At 43.8% G+C, this 19,255-nt stretch overlaps 1 protein-coding gene across 4 annotated transcripts in view; it reads left to right on the top strand.

Annotated features, from left to right (window-relative positions):
* The window catches only part of RMP64 (ribonuclease MRP subunit p64), a 42,335-nt gene extending 31,804 nt beyond the window's left edge, over nt 1-10,531 (top strand). For 2 of the 4 annotated variants that reach the window (XM_085862466.1, XM_085862477.1), the window contains 3 exons: nt 2,179-2,225; nt 2,730-3,004; nt 10,146-10,529. In XM_085862466.1, the coding sequence (XP_085718592.1) occupies nt 2,179-2,225; nt 2,730-3,004; nt 10,146-10,446 (623 nt within the window). In that variant the 3' untranslated portion in view covers nt 10,447-10,529. Of the gene's footprint in view, nt 1-2,178; nt 2,226-2,729; nt 3,005-10,145 lie in introns of all 4 variants that reach the window. The other 2 variants (XM_085862457.1, XM_085862451.1) reach the window with 2 other exon arrangements.
* The last annotated feature ends 8,724 nt before the right edge of the window (nt 10,532-19,255 follow it).

Raw genomic sequence — 19,255 nt, 5'->3', positions numbered from 1 at the left:
GCTCTTTTTCTTGTTGCCCTCGCCAAAGGAGAGGGTATTGCATTTGGGTTTGGCTGTTTGTCTGTCTGTCCGCACAGAACTTTCGTGTTTTTCTCCGCAACCGCTTATTGGATCGAGACAAATTTTTCACCATTTGTGCGACTACTCGCGTAGAATGTTTTCATGATAATTATGTCATAGGTCACGTGGTGTGGCAGCCATATTGGAAAAACGGAAAAAAATTTGGACCTATTTCTCTGAAACCGCACCAAGGAAAAAATTAAAACTTGGCATATTGCAAGTACTTCTCATTGGGAATGAGTTTAATTTTTTTTTCTGACGTCATAGGTTACCTCGTTATGACGTCATAATTGCATATGTATAATTCTACATCCGATCAGTATGAACATTTTTGAGGGTCATCTCGGGATAAAATGGTCCACAGGAAAAAAAAAATGAATTGCTTCATCGGTCACATGATTCGGTTGGCATATTGTTTTCCTCAAAAGAATTGACAAAATTTTTTGTTTGACAAAAAATTGACAAAAAAAAAGTTGGCATATTGACAAAAAAACCTTCAAAAATCTTCTTCTCTGAAGTGGCTGAACAAATCGAGGCAAAACTTTACACGTGTGACCGCCTGTCCCTGAGGAACAAAAGGTTCACACATGATGTCATAGGTCACATGGTTTGGTAGCCATATTGGATTTACCCAAAAATCTATAAAAATACACCACTCACTCAAAAGAAGTCCTGGTGAGAGTCTGCAATCTCTGATTGCTGTTTTTCTAGTTTGTTTTTGTTTTTCGCTCATCTGGAACGTAGTTCCGGTGAGCTTATGGGATGGTGCGTCATCCGTCCGTTCATCCACAAATATTTACAACTTATTCTCTGAAACTACACATACGATTTCGATGAAACTTTTCCACAACGTTCATCACCATGTATGTACCAAAGTTTGTTCATGGCATTAAAAATATTGGGCCCTGAGAGGATCTATGGATGTTGCCCAGCAAAATAGGTATTTGCTTTCTTCTCAGAAACTACACACACAATTCCAATGAAGCTTAACCACAACCTTCATCACCTGTGACGCACCAAAGTTTGTTAATGACATTAGAAAAATTGGGGTCAAAGGAGGTGGAAGGGGGTGTTTTCTACCCAAAATATGCATTTGCTTTCTTCTTAGAAACAATACACAATTCTTTCTTCTCTTCTTCGAAATTTTTGATGAAACTTGACCACAACGTTTATCACCCGTGATGTCCCAAAGTTTGTTCATGGCACTAATAAAAAAAATTCAGAGGTATTTACTTTCTTCTCCATTACATATTTTTTGGGTTATCCATGCCCACCAATGGTTCCCTGGTTATCTTATCCAGCCGCTACCAGGTCAGCACCCATGGGTATTGCCCCTATGTTTATTTTATCATTACTTCGCTGAACGCTTCAACTAAAAAAACAGCATGTTGTACTTCACAAACATATTGCATGTCTATCTGTGAGTGTCATTGAGGATGTAAAATGAAGCGAAACACAAAAAAACAGGATGTTTTATAACACATAACACTGTCTGCCTGCCTGGCAGACAAACAATAAAGAAAGTCATTCCAAACAGGAAACTTACTGTTTTTAAGGACGTTATAAAACTACACAAACCGGCACGAACAACTAATGTAACGTGTTAGATAGCGTGGTGTAATAGCCCCTGGGTGAAACGGCCGTAAAACCTGGAATGAATTTATTTATACGTCTTTGAACCTTTTACTTTAGTTGAATTGTTTGTTTGAACACTGTAAAACACGAATCTCCTTCATAATATTTCCAAGAACCATGCTATATATTGATATATAGCATGAGAGGGTGCAGTATCGAGGTGAAGAAGAGGCCACCTTTATGGCTCCGCAAGATACTGATTGCCGCTGCATTCTATCGTGATCAATAAAGCCTCTATCAGTCTATCTCCTAAACTGCGACTCGTCTTATTACAGTGTATGAGGGTGATGTATAAGACCGTTTCAGTGGTGTGAAGCTTCCGAATTTTTTATGGTATTATTACTGCAAGTGGTATGATGTTCTATGAACTCTCTTCTTTTTTCTTGTTTTGGAAACAAGAAGAAAGCAATCCTTTTGTTTCATGGATATCTTGGAGTGTTTGAGCTGTTGCTGGAACTTTTAATTTGCATTTTTGTTTTGCAGATGAACCAGCGCTCAGCAATCCAAAAGATGTTATCCAGCCAATGAAGGTGGGCATTTGCATCTCCACCACAGCATCATCAGTGACAGATAGCTATTGCGTGATATTCCCCAAAGTGCTGAGGGCGCATCTGTGCTGCTGATGCAGTGCCCCCTGTAGCTTAGAGCAGGAATTTGTAATGTCTTCGAGGTGCCCGGCGATAGCTCGCCCACTCTTCGTGAAGGGCACTGTGGGACCTTTGACGTCCGTTAACTAATGCCGGCAGACAGGAGGGGATTACAGTTTTTACCTGGGTCGAGATTCGAACCCAGGCTAGACAGTTCAGCGGCGAGGGTGCGTGCCTTTAGGCTATCCTGCTAGCCCTGGTCATGTGTTCAACAATATCAAGCAAATACTCACTTGATGCTGCACTTTTCTTCCCATCAACTCCCCTCCCACCACCTCCAAATTGGAAACTCTCCATTAGATTGTTATTGCACGATTTTGGTTAAATTGTATTCGGATTGTAGAGCAACAATTACAAAAACGGTATGCGGTTATTGATACATTGCAGGTTTTAAAGAGGATGGACACGCACAAAGTCCTGAAAAGAGCTGCCAGGTCGGATGAACCTCTTCGAGAATCAAATGGAAACGATGTTCATGGATCTCCATTGCTGAACCTTAATTGTTTGCGGGCTGCTGCCTCATTTGGCGCCCTACTCGAACAACTCTCGGCGGTGGTGGCAGAGCGCCGACGTTGGAAGATTGATGCCGTAACAATGCGCTCCCTTAGAGCAAAGATGCTGAAATGCCGGCACTTTATCCACCTCGAGAACCTTGGCTACAAGTGCGTACCAAGACTATTTTATTGAAATGGTGATCAAAATATATTGAAAATGCTTTAACGGACATTCTTTTGACTTTAACCCAGAAACTGCATCACTTACCCATTGCAGTTGTGTTTTAGGTTTGTGGGGCAGCAGATGTCATACTTTAGTGTTAAAATTGGCATCTTGGAGGCAGCTTGTCAGTCGTGCTCAGTTTTAAACTGAAGGAAATCTATTCATGTGTTGTTTTGGTTTCCCATATTTCAATAATTCTCTTTATCGATATGAGGAGCAATCTCTATTATGCAGGAAAAAAGTGTGAGGAGGTATAGAAAAATATGGGGGGGGGAAGGAGAAGGGAGTGTGTGTGTGGAGCAAAAGAAAAGACGTTTAGCTTGACATCTTCTGTTTGGCTTGTTAAATACCAACTTTGTTTGATGAGGAAGGATATGTAGATAGCCCTTTATGCAGACTATTCCCATCAACAAATCTGTTTATTTATATAATAATGGCCATAGCATCAATCCTCAACTGCCTTCTGCCCTCTTTCTTATTACTCTCCACTGTACCTCAACCCAGCACCACAGAGCCTTTTCTCCTCCTCATCCGGCCCCCTCCGCGAGCTCCTCTGCAATCCCCCACTTTTTCAACAACTCTCCTAAACTCCCTTCCCCCACCACACCCCTGCACCCAAAGCCTCCTCCTCTCCTTCTTCATTAACAGTGTGGATCTCAAACATCTAGGGCCTTCGCTCAAACCTGACAGATCTTGCCATACAAGTTGCTACTGACAAACCAGACGTAATCTGCCTAACAGAAACTTTCCTCCCTCAAGACATCTCTGACTCCCTAGTATCTCTCCCTGGTTACTCCCTCCTCCAGTTTGACAGACCTGAACTTCGTCCTGGTGGAGGAGTTCCTCTCTTCATCAAAGACTCCATTCCTCACTCTCCATGCACTGCCCGCACTCCCCCACACCCCCAGGAATACCTCTGGCAACGGCTTCCCCTCCATTCCCACCTCATGTTTATATGTGTACTGTACCGTCCACCAAACAGTGATGACTCAATTTACACCTCACTGTCCGAAAACATGGACCAACTTCTATCCTCTTATCCAAACTCTCTCTTCCTCATATGTGGTGACTTCACTTGTCATCATGCCAGTTGGCTAGGTGTGGGTACCTCTGTCACCTGTCATGGCACCTCAGCAAAAGACTTATGCGACTCATTTGGACTGACACAATCTGTCAACTTTCCGACCCGGATCTCAACCCGGATCTCAAGATCAATGATCTCAGAATGGTACTCCATCTCTTCTGGATCTGATTTTAACAAATTTCCCTGAAAATATCTGCTGCTCTTCCTCCGATCCAATCCATTCATCTGACCACATGGTCGTCGAAGTAGACATCTGGCTGTTATTGGAGAACCACCTCAGCGCCGTCGAGTCATGCATTTCACTCAGGTTGATTAGTGGGGTCTTCAAGCAGCCATCAAACTTCTAGACTGGTCTCCCATCGCTACTTTCTCCATCATCAACTCATCCTGGGAATTCTTTCGAAGAAACTTGCTCTCCCTCATGCACAGATTTATCCCCTCTCGTCTTCAGTTGTCCTACCCTTCCTCCCGCCCTTGGTTCACTGAAGCTTGTGGCGAGGCAGTTGTCCCGAAACAACTTGCCTTTGCCTCATGGAAAACAAACCCAACTGAGTGTAATCTCCGTTCCTTCCATAAAACTCGGAACAAGTGTGTATCTACACTCAGGAGAGCTAGAAAACAACATCTTTCTAATCTCAAGTCTGAACTCTCAAACCTCTCTCCCTCCTCCAAATCCTCATGGCATCTAATCAAATCTGTTTCTGGTGTATGCTCACCCTTCATCCCCTCCCTCACCTCAAATGGCTACACTGCTGATACCGCACGTGAAAAGGCTGAATGCCTAAACTCAGTGGTTGCATCTAAATCTTGTGTCCCAAACCCATGGCTTTCTTTACCCACCTTACGCAGTCACACCCAACTGTCCCTGGACTCTGTGTCCTTTTCTTCTGACAAGGTGGAGAGCTTGCTGTCAAACCTCGACTCAGATTCTGCAACCGGTCCAGACGGCATCAGCCCACATGTCATTAAAAACCTGCTCCTCTGTTCTTGCTCACCCTCTCTCTGTTCTATTCACCCTCTCATTTGCTCAAGGTCATCTGCCATCTGCTTGGAAATCAGCAAACATTACTGCCCTGCATAAAAAAGGTGAAAAAACAGATCCCTGCAACAACAGACCAATCAGCCTTCTCCCAATCATCAGCAAGGTTATGGAATCAATCATCGCTTCAGACGTTAAATCCTTCCTTTTCTCCAATGGCCTGATTTTCGTTCATCAATTTGGATTCAGACCAGGTCACTCTTCCCGGGATATGCTGCTTCTGCTCTCCCATCAATGGATGGAGGTACTCGATGCCAGATATGAAATCCGAGCCGTATCCCGAGACATATCACGTGCTTTTGACACGGTCTGGCACCCTGCCCTGCTCTCCAAACTCTCTTCCCATGGTATCCAAGGCCATCTCCACTGATGGATCACAGACTTCCTCTCCTGTCGCAGTCACCGTGTGGCCCTAAATGGAGTTCTCTCATCCCCTCTTCACGTCCAGGCTGGAGTTCCTCAATGCAGCATTCTGGGTCCTGTTCTTTTTCTGCTTTTCATCAATGATCTCAGATTTCTCTCTGGAAAATCCTCTTTATCTTTGCTGATGACTCCACCCTCTGCTGTACCATCTGTCATCCCTCAGACCAGCAAGCAGCAGCTTCTTCGCATTCTGCAGATCTGGGTAAAATCACAAACTGGTCCAACACGTGGAACATGTCTTTCAATCCGGACAAATCGCATTCTCACGATGTCTCTCCAAAAGGACCGTTTAGAACCCCCCCCCCCCTCCCGTCCACTTTCTCAACAATCCACTGGAAGAAGTCTTTTCAAGCTTCTGGGTCTCACTATCTGCCATGACCTTTCCTGGGAAAGCCACATTTCCAAGCTGGCCTCTAAAACCAGTCGCCGACTGGGCATCCTCCATCGTGCAAAGTCCTTCCTCGGCCCACCTGAGCTCCTGACCACATGCAAAGCTTTCGTCCGCAGCCTGATGGAGTACTGCTCTCCCCTCTGGGCTGGTGATGCTGCCTTTCACCTTTCTTGGCTTCTCGCTGTGGAAACCAAGGCATTTCGGATCACTGATATCTCCCGTGGTGAGGTCTTTGGGCCTCTCTCTCTCTCACTGCAGGTAGGTCGGTGGTCTTTCTGTCTTCTTCCATCTCCTCTCCGGTCTCGGCTCCCTGCTCTGTCTGCGATTATGTCCCCCCCCCCCTTATTTCCGCAGGGAGCTCAAGGTCCGCCAAATCCCCCTTTCTGGTGAAACTGCCAAAATCAAGAATCACAGCTCACCTTCACCCTTTCATTCCTCTTTTCCCCTGCCTTTGGAATAAACTCCCTCACTCTCTTCAATCCCATTCTTACCTGCAGGTCTTCAAAACAGATGTTCACCACCACCTCTTATTGTCCCCCATCCAAAACCACGATCTTTTCTACCCCCGTTAATCCACCCCAAACCCATCTCCTTCAAACTCCCTGCCTTCCTTCCTGAAAGTTCCCTGTCATGTAAGAATGTCCTGAAAGTCCCTGTGGTGTCCATCTTGTTTACCCTGTGTTCCCTGCCCCATCCCTTTCCCGCCCCTCTTGTCGCCTGCCCCCCTTGTTGTGCGTTGTGTGTTAGCTCTCATACGAGCCTCAACAATGTGTACAAACGTATACAAAAAACCCCCTGCAGAAACCTGGAAAGGGGGTCGGGTAAAGCATGTAAAGTGCAAAGGGTGTAAGGCCAGAAAAGATGTGGAAGACAGTGACACCATCGACCTGTCTGCAATGTGAAAGTGATAGGCTCAGAGGCACAGCTTGATTGCAGCAAATTCCATTGATCTCGAATGCCTTGGTTTCCGTGGTGTCAAGCTGAGAAAGGTGTGAGGCGGGAGTGCCAACCCAGAGCAGTACGATATCAAGCGGTGGATAAGAGTTCAGATGTGCAAGAAAGTACTTTATACGGTAGAGGATGCCCAGTCGGCAGCTGCTTTGGAGGCTAATTTGGAGATGTGGTTTGCTGAAGAAAGATCATGGCTGAGAGTGAGACACAAAAGTTTGAGTGATTGAACTTCTTCAAGAAGGTCGTTAAGAAAGTAGATGATGATTGGTGGGGGGGGGTGTCCTTTCGGAGAGATAGTGAGAGTGTGAGATTTGTCAGGATTGAAAGACATTCCAAGTGTTTGACCAGCTTATGATTACATCGTCTACCGTGACATCCCTCATCCTTCAGATAAGCAGGCTGCCTCTTGCGTTTCTTTCCTCTCTGCAGAGGGTGGACCCATCAGCCAAGAGATGGAGTATTTTCCAGTCAGAGAGATCGTTGATGACGATTAGGAATAGGATTGGGCCCAGAACACTGCCATGTGTCACTCCAGCCTTGCCAAGGAGAGGAGGTGTAAGGATTCCGTTGAGAGCCACGCATTGGCTTCTGAAGTAGAGGAAGTCAGTAAGCCATCTGTGGAGTTGGCCTTCGATGCCGTAGGCAGATAGTTTGGAGAACAAGATGGGATTCCAGACTGTATCAAAAGCACGAGATATGGCTACAGAGAAGGCCCTGATCTCGTATCTGACTTTGAGGGTCTCCATCCATTGTTGGGAGATTTCAAGTGGCATATCTAGTGACCTGGTCTGAATTTGAATTGGCGATCTGATGATGATCTGAGATGTTGTTGAAGAAAAGGAAGGATTTCATGTCGACCGGGATGATGGATTCCATGACCTTGCTGATGATTGGAAGCAAGCTGATGGGTCTGTAGTTAAGGGGATCGGTTTGTGCATTTTTACCTCCACCACCGAAGGTCAACGGAGCTTGTGTTTTTTTTCAGCCCGTCCGTCTGTGGGCAGGATATATCAAAATGTTATGGACATATTCGGACGGAGCTTGGCGGACTGGTGGGATGTGTGACGAGGATGAATTTATTTGATTTTGGTGAAGATCCGGATTAGGATTCGAGAATTTTAAAGTGATTCGTCACTATTGACTGATCGGGCCAAAAACTATATATAGCACGACGTCTCAAAAAATTGTGGACGGATTATGACAAAACTTGGTGGATGATTTTGATAGGTGACGAGAACAGCCAATTAGATTTTATTTAAGGTCCGGATGCAGATCTCGCCAATCGGTGGGATACGAAACATTAACTGTTCAGCCTGGCGGAGGTATGGGCTCTACCAAGTGCCGTTCTTGGAAATGTAATGCAGTGATGTTGGCTGACTTAAACAGATGGAATATGACCTCATCAGCAAGTCATCGAGCAAATGATAGAGTGAAAAGAGGAGAAAGAGGATGTGCAAGAGCAGCAGAGCAGGTTTTTAGGACACTTGAGCTGATTCTCCGTTCCAGTTGCAGAATCAGAATTGAGGGTTGTCACAAACATCTCCACCTTCTTAGGTGCAAAAGACACATTCCAGGAGCAGTTGGGCACACTTGGGAATGGTGTGTCCAGAAAGAGGGTGGTTTGGGGACACAATATTTGGAAGTAAGCACAGAATTGAGGCATTCAGCCTTCTCACGAGTGGAGTCAACTATGGTACCATTTGATGAAGGGGAAGCATATTCCAGACACAGACTTAACAAGGTGCCACCAGGTTTAGAGAGAGACAAGCTTGAAAGTTCAATCTTGAGGTTGGACAGCTGCTGTTTCCTGGCTCTCCTGAGAGTGAACACACGGTCCTTGTGGAATGATATGAGATTGCCTTCGGTCGGGTTTGCGTTCCAAGAAGAGAACACAAGTCGTTTTGAAGCAACTGCCTCACCACAGGATTCAGGGTACCATGTGTAGATAAATGCGTTGAATAACTGAAGTGGAGATAGATGGGTCGATGCATAAGAGAGATAATAATAATTGTATTTATATGGCCCCTTTTGCCAATGGATATAAGTTGCTGATAGAAAGAGAGAGGGATAGGGGGAGGGGGGAAAGCAGGTTACTGCAGAAAGATTTACAGGCTGAGTTAATATCTGAAGCTGTGGATATTCAAAACCAGTCCTGAAGTGAGATGGCTGCTTCCTGGGTAAAGATTATGCTGGGTAGTTTGCCGTTGCCTTCCCGGCAGTCGGTCCTTGCTGGAATTTGAAATTTGTTCAGGGTACCGGTGATAACTCGCCGACTCTTTATAAAAGACACAGTGGGATCGTTGGCATACACTGACAACTGATGCTGCGAAACACCAGGTCACAGTTAATGGCTAGGTTGAGATTCAAACTCGGACGCGACAGCTCAGAGCTGAGTGGCTATTCTGACAAACCTGGCCGTAGCATAATAATGTACTTATGCTCACCAGATGTAAATGCCCTTCATGTGCGTCATCAGGATGGAAGTTCGGAGTTTGGTTGCTAAGGGAAGGCATGTGTGGTATAACCTAAGGGAATTGAGGAAAAAAAAGAATCGAAATGTCAACATTATTATTAGTTGGGTGTTGGCCCACAACGTGTATCCAGGATGGCATGGATATAAAGTGGTATGGAGTCAACAAGTGTCTAAAACTTCTCCAGGAATGTTGCACCATGCTTTTGCAAGGAGATCTTCCAATTCACATCGGTTTGATGGAAGCGGAAACCGCTGTCTTAGTCGCCTCCCCACACATTTCGACAAATGCTATATGATTGAGGTCTGACGATTGGGACGGCCATGGAAGATGGGTAACTTCATCCTCATTCTCCATTGTCATCCTGAAAGACACCCCTCCCAGCAGGGAAGAAATGCTGTGTCATGGGATGCAGATTATTGCTCAGGATGGTGACTTAGCGTGCTGCGTCAACCCTGCTTTATAATGGAATGATTGGACCCAGGCTATGCCAGGAAAATGTGCCCACACCATGATGGAACTGCCAGAACCTCTTACTGTTGGGACCAGGCACTCTGCTGTTTCAATTTTTTGTCCACTCTTTGTATCTAGCATTTCTCAACAATATATTTTTTTTTTACAGTGGTTGAGGCAATTTGATCTGAAGAGAGTGTTGGGCATGCAGGGTGAGCATCTGCCATTGTACCTGCTTGGCTAATTCCCATTGTGGGTTTTGTCATTTCCCCAGGCTACTCAAGAAACTGAATCTTTTTCGAGCCTCCACTTGCAAACTCCTATCCCACATTCCTCAAGAGGTTACTGCAAAGCAATGTGACCTTCCCCGTCAAAGAGGCCATCGTCTTTTGACCAACGATCCTTCGAATGTTCAAGATCACTCGGTGAAGGCCCCTGTGGTTGCCACTGTGAAAAACCACTTGTCGGTCAAACCTACCACTCATCTTGCCACATTTTCTAATATCCATTCACCTGTTCCTTTGACCTATTTACCCAGCCTAGACATTGATGATATTTTTGCTGCCATCGAGTGAAAGTCTGTTGTCAAAGACGTTTACACAGTTATGTATATGTATATATGTATGGATATGTGTATGTATGTATGTATGTATGTATAATGTGTGTATATAATATAAATATATATATATATATATGTATTATGTGTGTATATATATATATATATATATATATATATATATATATATATATATATATATATATATATATATATATATATATATATATATATATATATATATTTTAGATCTTGATTTGCACACATTTATTTTCTGTGAATGCTTTTAATCTTTTTTTCACGAAATTTATTGGAATAAAAACTTCAAAACTGGAAGCGCACTCGGTGGAGCGCATACCTCTGCCATGCAATGCCTGAGCCAAGAGAACACATCAGGCCCATTACATTTTTGAAATATCATGCTATATATCATTTTTGGCCCCATCTCTCAATGGTGACGAATCATTTTTGGTTCACGAGTCAGTAAGTGACCACTATATTCGTTATTGGTGTGTGTCTGTCTGTCTGTCTGTCCCGAGCATAGCTCCGTGAGTTTTGATCCGATCCTGATAAAATGTTGGTGGGAGGTTTATATCATGATCTACTTGTGTTTTCCTGAGAATGGGCGTGGTGCACCCATTATGGGCAGAGCCACGCCCAAAAAAACGTGTTTTTAGGGGGTAGCCGATTTCAATTTGCATCTTCTCCGAGGGGGTTGTCGGATCTGGCAGGGGTTTCGGTATTTGGTTAGCCAAATGGGACCTGCATAGCCCCACGGAGCTCAATTTTTCATTTTCGTCCCAAGGTCAAGGTCACAAGGTCACAAACTTAGAAAAATGCGAATTTTGACATAAAAATCATACGACCGCCCAAACTTTGAGAGCTAGCATTACAATATTTTTATGCATAATCTTGAGGTCATTCCCCACCTAAAGTCTTAAAACCATTTTGCTCTATCTCGAACACCTTGCCCGTGGCGCCCCCTTCAAGTTTGTTTTTACGCCGATTTCATCAAAGTATGGATAATCCGAGGAGTGTGAAATGCCATATGGCTTATATGACGTTATATTGTTCCTGGAATGTTCCGGAGGAGGTTTTGCACCAAAGGTCATAATCCTTGACCTTTGAAGTTCACAAAGGTCAAATTTTCAAAGTTGTGGGAATCGAACCGGGTTTTCGTCCTTCTTCGTCGAACTAACTCCAATAAAGCTAAAGCACGTATCCTGTTTCCTTATTTTAATGTCCACAACATTGTTTTGTGACCTTTAAAGGTTCTGCAAAGGTCAAATTTTGAAAGTTGTTGAATGAAACCGGGTTTTTGACATTTTGCAGCTAATAACCTGTCACCCGTACCACATCATGTTGATCATTTTTATAACTTGGTCAAAAATTATCACATTGTGTCATCCTTGACTTCTGAAACAATCTACATCGTCAAATACCGCTCGTGAACCATTGCCGTCTCCAGACTTGTTAAAAACTATAGTCTCCGGATCCAGATCCTCACCAAAATGTAATCAGTTCTTCCTTGTCACACACCCAATCTCTGGACAAAATTTCATCCAAAGCCGTAAACTTTTTGAGATATCCTGCACACAAACAAGAATGACGTTATGCAGAACATGATACTTGCAAAATCAAAACAAATTTGACCTCAAATAATAATTTGTGGTTTAATTAAATGACCAAATATGCAACTCCACTTCAAATTTCAGGTCAATCAGATGAAAATTGACAATTTTAGAAATTCGGCCGATGTTGACCTCAAAAATAATTGGCTAGTTGAATTCAGTGACCTCATGTGCAAATCCTCTTCAAATTTCAATTCAATGGGATGAAAATTGAGGATTTTAAAAATACCACCTTAGTTGTTGACCTTTTGGTTAATGTTGACCAAAAAAAAATTGGCTTGTTGAATTCAGCGACCTAAAATATAAATCCTCTGCAAATTTCAAGTCAATCGGATGAAAATTGAGGATTTTAGAAAATTTGGGTCAAATTGGCTTATGTAGACCTTTTTGGTCAACTGACTTTCATGAAACGTCAATGCAGGACCATCACAGGGTCGGTGACATTAATCTCTGAAAATTTCAGGATGATCGGTTAAGTGGTTTGTGCTGCAGGTGAACGGACAGACACACACACACACACACACACACACACACACACACACACACACACACACACACACACACACACACACACACCACAGTAATAGAGGGTTGAATTCAGTGACCTGACATGAAAATGCTCTTCAAATTTCAAGTCTTTTGGATGAAAATTGAGGATTTTAGAAAATTTGGCCTATGTTGACCTTTTGGTCAATGTTGACGTCAAAAATAATAGGTGGTTGAATGCAGTGAGCTGATATGTAAGTGCTCTTCAAATCTCAAGTCAATCCAAAGAAAATTGACGATTCTAGAAATTTGACATCTGTTGATCTTTTTCCCATGTTAACCTTTTGGTCTTTGATGACTGCAAAATAATATGCGGTTGAATTCAGTTACCTGATATGGAAATGCTCTTCTAATTTCCAGTCAATGGGATGAAAATTGACAATTTTAGAAATTTGACCTCAGTGTCAGGTCAGGTCAGGTTAGATCTGTGACCTGCTCCAGGTACCATGTAAACCTGAACTAACCTGTTCCATGGTCGGGGTGTCGTCGACTGAACCGTCTCCCCCACCAGGTTTTTTGGTGAGGAGGGTGTACGATATGGACACCCAGCAGGATGAAGAACAAAACCTGTCAAAGGGCGGAGGAGCTCCTCGTGAGCCAACGGCCATCCATACCTAGTGCCCAACTGTGTTTGCGGACGTCTTCCTGCAGTTGGGTTACTTCTTATTAGGAGGTTGGTGGCAGGATTTTCACTCCGGCCACCGTAGAACCCTTCATTCCGCAAAACACAAAAACGCAAAGAAATCTGAAAACCCACTCCGTGGGAGTACCTCCTGTGCAGCTTCCCTTCGCAGGGCAGCTCACCGGATGATGGGATTGGGGCAAAGCCTTCAGGACCCCCAATCTTTGATGATAGGGAAACCATGGGGTAACATTTCTGGGTCAGATTGCAGGAGAGTGTGTCAGGGTGGTGCTGAGGTGTTGTCCACCAGACGGCGGTCTCCTTGGGTTAACCGGAGGCAGTCCCTTCGGGTGGGTACCTGCAATGTCCTATCCCTAAGAGAGGATGATCACCTGTCTCTGTTATCATATGAGCTCAAGCGTTTGGACATCGGTATTGCAGAACTCTCTGAGGTTCGGAGACCGGATTGCGGCGAGATAATGGTGGGTGGTTACACCTACTATTGGTCTGGTCGCTCTGATGGTTACCATACTCAAGGAGTTGCTGTAGTTGGAGCACGAACCACTCGCTCAGAGTGACGGAGCACGAACCACTCACTCTGAATGAAGTGGTGCGGCAAAAGCAACCTCAGTGAGTGAACGATTTGTTCAGAATGACAGAGCGTGGAACCACCATCAACAATGGGCACTCAGCAAGTGGCTTAAGCACTCCAATGGAATGGTTGCTAAGGACCGGTTGGCCAGTGTGTTGCTGCACGCCATCAAGGATCCCTTTAACTTTAAATCCGGTCTTCACCGTGCGCACAGCAGTTAACAAAATAAAATGGCTTTATCCACAAAGGAGTTGTTGCTTATGCAGAACAACCCTATTGACATTGCAAAGTTCAATCGCCTGTGAAATATACATTACAGAAAATCTGCCCCCCCCCCCAAAAAAAATATAGACACGGATTTGGCAGATGCTCGTGATGTGCAGTCCCTCTGGGGTACATGGTGTGAGGTTTTGCAGTGAATGCATTAAAATCGTTTAGTTCAATGAAGCTGCTTAATTTGTTACATTCCTAAATTTTTTGTTCACTCAATACAATTCTCCAAACAGTGGAAAAAGATAAGTCACCATCACCATCACGAGTTTAATGCTTTGGAAATTTCACATTTCGTTGTGTACGCATGGAGAATTACGGAACGTAGACTTGCCTTGCTTAAAGTAAATAGGTACATATTGGCTTAGTTATAAGACTCGTTAATTTCTTTAAATTATCAGATTTCACAACAGATTTCGACACAAATTTAGTCCGGATGATATCCGTACCTCAAAACCGAAATAATATTTCAATGATGCACTTTAATATGTCCGTGAGAGTAGATCGTGGGAAATCGTATATCATATAATGCATGAAATCACTCCAAGTTCCTAATTTGAAAACTGTTGTTCTTACAAAAGCGACGTACACAACGATTCGTAGCGAGGATGAACACTGAACAGGCATTCGATACGAGTGAGGAAAGTGTCAGAAAAACTTTATCGTTAAGAAATTGTTGCGGCCTGTTCCAAGTCACACATACATGGTTTAGCTATTCCACGAGCCTTGACCATGGAAACAAAAAAAAAATGGTTTTTTGCGGCTGGCGGTGGCTCGCGGTGAAAAAAAAAATGGCGGCTGAAATTATATATCTTCTTCTCAAGCAGCCTAATCTCTGTTCGTCAGTTTGGGTTTAATTCTGGTTACTCAACTTTGGACACGGTGCTGCTCAACAATGGATCATCATCGTCATCACCATCATCATCACCATCACCATCATCATCATCTCCATCATCACCATCGCCATTTCCATCATCACCATCGCCATCACCATCATCATCATCTCCATCACCATCATCATCATCATCACCATCACCATCACCATCATCATCATAATCATCACCACCACCACCATCATCATCGCCATCACCATCATCACCATAACCATAACCATAACCATCACCATCACCATCATCACCATCACGATCACCATTTTCATCACCATCACCATCATCATCATCACCATCATCATCATCACCATCACCATCACCATCATCATCATCATCACCATCACGATCACCATTTTCATCACCATCATCATCATCATCACCATCATCATCACCATCATCATCATCCATGTTTTATACAGAGCGTCGGTGCTCCTGAAGCAGTTTCTTAGCTTGGGTTATAATTCTGGAGGGGTCAACACTCCGGCATAGGATATTCGACCGAATGTGCTGGCAACGTAGCTGGAGAGGTATGTGCACTCACCTCTGAGCTGGCTCACCTGCTTCAAATGTTGGCCCATCTATAAACTGCCATTCTGGTTACCTCCTTCACCAAAGGTGGATGGTGGTAATGTTTCACCTCTGCCTGTTTATCTGTCTGTCTGTCTCTGTGAGCACGATATCTCAAAAAGTTGTGAACGGATTCGGATGAAACTTGGTCGACATGTTGGGTATGTGACAAGAATCAATTTGATTTTGGTGAAGATCCGAATCCAGATCCAGAGACTAATTTTATTTATTTTTTAAGTGATTCTTCACCATTTAGAGATGGAGCCAAATTGATATGAAGCATGATATTTAAAGACATTGTGGACAAGCAGTGCCGGATTTAGACTTGGTGAGGCCCTCAGCCGTATAAAGCTTGGAGGCCCCTTGTAGACCAGAAGGTCTCACAAAAATTGAAAACATATCTGCCTTTTAATTATTTAATAGCAAGGCATTTAAAGTGAAAAATTCAAATTATTTTCAAATGAATGCATTAACTGATAGTCCAATCTGATTGACTGATAGTCCAAATGCATATGTATCATTTGGTTGGCTTGATCTCTATCATAGATTATAATATAGTATACGATGGAAACAAAACTTAAATTTAATTTTAAAAATAATTTTAACATACATTAATATATATATATATATATATATATATATATATATATATATATATATATATATATATATATATATATATATATATATATATATATATATATATATATATACAAAATACATAATCAGGATCACTTTTATTAATGTAAGTAATAATGAACTTGTTTGCAAAATCAGAAAAATGATATCAGATACAACTTAAAACATTTTCTTTTTTGATTTCCCAAAAGCAAAATCATGAATTGTGTCCTCAAATGATATGCTACGCAGCTTATCGCTTTCCATGCACATGATGCGAAGTGCAGACTGTTCTTCTTGACACATGGTTGCTCTCAGTTCATTTCTGATTCTCTTTAGCTGTGAAAATGACCTTTCTCCTGAACAATTTGTTACCATCAGCCATGAGAATATTCATAATATTGCTTCCACATTAGGGAAAACTAAATGAATCTTGTGTTTGAAGATGATTTGACACAGATCTTTGTGGCTAATTTGTTCTTTTCCTGGATAATTCTGCTTGACATAAGCATGGAAGTGTTTCATTTCTCTATGCACAGATTTATCCCCTCTCGTGTTCAGTTGTCTTACCCTTCCTCCCGCCCTTGGTTTAATGAAGCTTGTGGCGAGGCAGTTGTCCTGAAACAACTTGCCTTTGCCTCATGGAAAGCAAACCCAACTGAGGGCAATCTCAGTTCCTTCCACAAAGCTCGGAACAAGTGTGTATCTACCCTCAGGAGAGACAGAAAACAACATCTTTCTCATCTCAAGTCTGAACTCTCAAACCTCTCTCCCTCCTCAAAATCCTGGTGGCGTTTAATCAAATCTGTTTCTGGTGTATGTTCCCCCTCCATCCCCTCCCTTACCTCAAATGGCCACACTGCTGATTCCACACGTGATAAAGCTGAATGTCTAAACTCGGTGTTTGCAGCTAAATCTTGTGTCCTAAACCCATCACTATCTCTACCCACTTTACCCAGTCGCAGCCAACTGTCCCTGGACTCTGTATCCTTTTCTCCTGACAAGATGGAGAGCTTGCTTTCAAACCTCGAGTCAGATTCTGCAACCGGTCCAGACGGCATCAGCCCACGTGTCCTCAAAGCCTGCTCTTCTGCTCTTGCTCACCCTCTCTCTGTTCTATTCACCCTCTCATTTGCCCAAGGTCATCTGCCATCTGCTTGGAAATCTGCTAACATCACTGCCCTGCATAAAAAGGTGCAAAAACAGATCCCTGTAACGACAGACCAATCAGCCTTCTCCCAATCATCAGCAAGGTTATGGAATCCATCATCGCTTCAGACATGAAATCCTTCCTCTTCTCCAATGGCTTGATTTCCAATCATCAATTTGGTTTCAGACAAGGTCACTCTACCCTGGATATGCTGCTTCTGCTCTCCCATCAATGGATGGAGGTCCTCAATGCCAGACAGGAAATCCGAGCCGTATCCCTGGACATATCACGTGCTTTTGACACAGTCTGGCACCCTGCCCTACTCACCAAACTCTCTTCCCATGGTATTCAAGGCCATCTCCACTCATGGCTCGCAGACTTCCTCTCCTGTCGCAGTCACCGTGTGGCCCTAAATGGAGTTCTTTCATCCCCTCTTCCTGTGCAGGCTGGAGTTCCTCAAGGTAGCATTCTGGGCCCTGTTCTTTTTCTGGTTTTCATCAATGATCTCTCGGACTCTCTGGAAAATCCTCTATTTCTCTTTGCCGACGACTCCACCTTCTGCCGTACGATCTGTCATCCCTCAGACCGGCAAGCAGCAGCTTCTTCACTCACTGCAGATCTGGATAAAATCACAAATTGGTCCAACACGTGGAACATGTCTTTCAATCCAGACAAATCTCACACTCTCACTATGTCTCTCTGAAAGGACCGTTTAGAAAACCCCCCCATCCACTTTCTCAACAATCCTCTGGAAGAAGTCTTTTCTTTCAAGCTTCTGGGTCTCACTATCTGCCATGACCTTTCCTGGGAAAGTCACATTTCCAACCTCCCCTCAAAAGCCAGTCGCCGACTGGGAATCCTCCGTCGTGCAAAGTCCTTCCTCGGCCCTCTTGAGCTCCTGACCACTTACAAAGCTTTTGTCCGTAGCCTGATGGAGTACTGCTCTCCCCTCTGGGCTGGTGCTCCTGCCTCCCACCTTTCTCGGCTTCACGCTGTCAAAACCAGGGCATTTAAGATCATCGGCATCTCCCGCAATGAAGCTGAGTCTTTGGGCCTCTCACTCAATCACCGCAGGTTGGTCGGTGGTCTTTCTGTCTTCTACCGACTCCTCTCCAGCCTTGCCCCCCCTGCTCTCTCTGCGATTTGTCCTCACCACATTTCCACAGGGCGCTCAAGGTCCGCCAACAACCCCCTTCTGGTAAAACTACCAAAATCACGAATCACTGCTCATCTTCACTCTTTCATTCCTCTTTTTCCCGCCTTTGGAATAAACTTCCTCACTCTATTCTTTCCCATTCTTCCCTCCAGGCTTTCAAAACAGCTGTTCACCACCACCTCTTATCTCCCCCCCATCCAAATCCTCGATCTTTTCTACCCCCGATAATCCACCCAAGCCCACTTCCTTCAATTCCCCTGCTTTCCTTCCTGAAAGTCCCTGTAATGTCCATCTTCTCTTCGCCATGTTCCCCGTCCCATCCCCATCCCTCTCCCTTCCACAGTTCACCGAACGTGTCTGTTCCCCACTGTTTTGTCCCTTCCACTCCCGCCCCTCTTGTCCCATGCCTCCTTGCTGTGAGTTGTGTGTTAGCTCTCATACGAGCCTCGACCAAGGTATACAAAAAAAAAAAAAAAGTTCACCCGTAAGGTTATAATATCAACATCGTTTGGATACTCTTTCATCAAAGTGCCTACTGCTCTACGTAGCTGTGCCTCTGAAGCTTCTATATCAACTAAAAATGAAAAATTTATTTAAGCCTCATTCACACATTTTTCACGTCTTCTCACATTTTTTGAGGCCCCTGCGGATTGTGAGACCCTAAGCTGTAGCTTGTTTAGCTTTTGCCTAAATCCGGCACTGTAAACAACTGATGACAATACGTGGTGGATGAGTTGGGTAGGTTACAATTACAAGGTGATTCGATTTTAGTTCAGGTCCGGATCC

The sequence above is a fragment of the Eptatretus burgeri genome, chromosome 2, assembly GCF_056783735.1.
Source record: "Eptatretus burgeri isolate ZD-2024b chromosome 2, Ebu_testis_v1, whole genome shotgun sequence".
Classification (NCBI taxonomy): Eukaryota; Metazoa; Chordata; class Myxini; order Myxiniformes; family Myxinidae; genus Eptatretus; species Eptatretus burgeri.
This window is presented reverse-complemented; position numbering and strand designations above follow the sequence as displayed.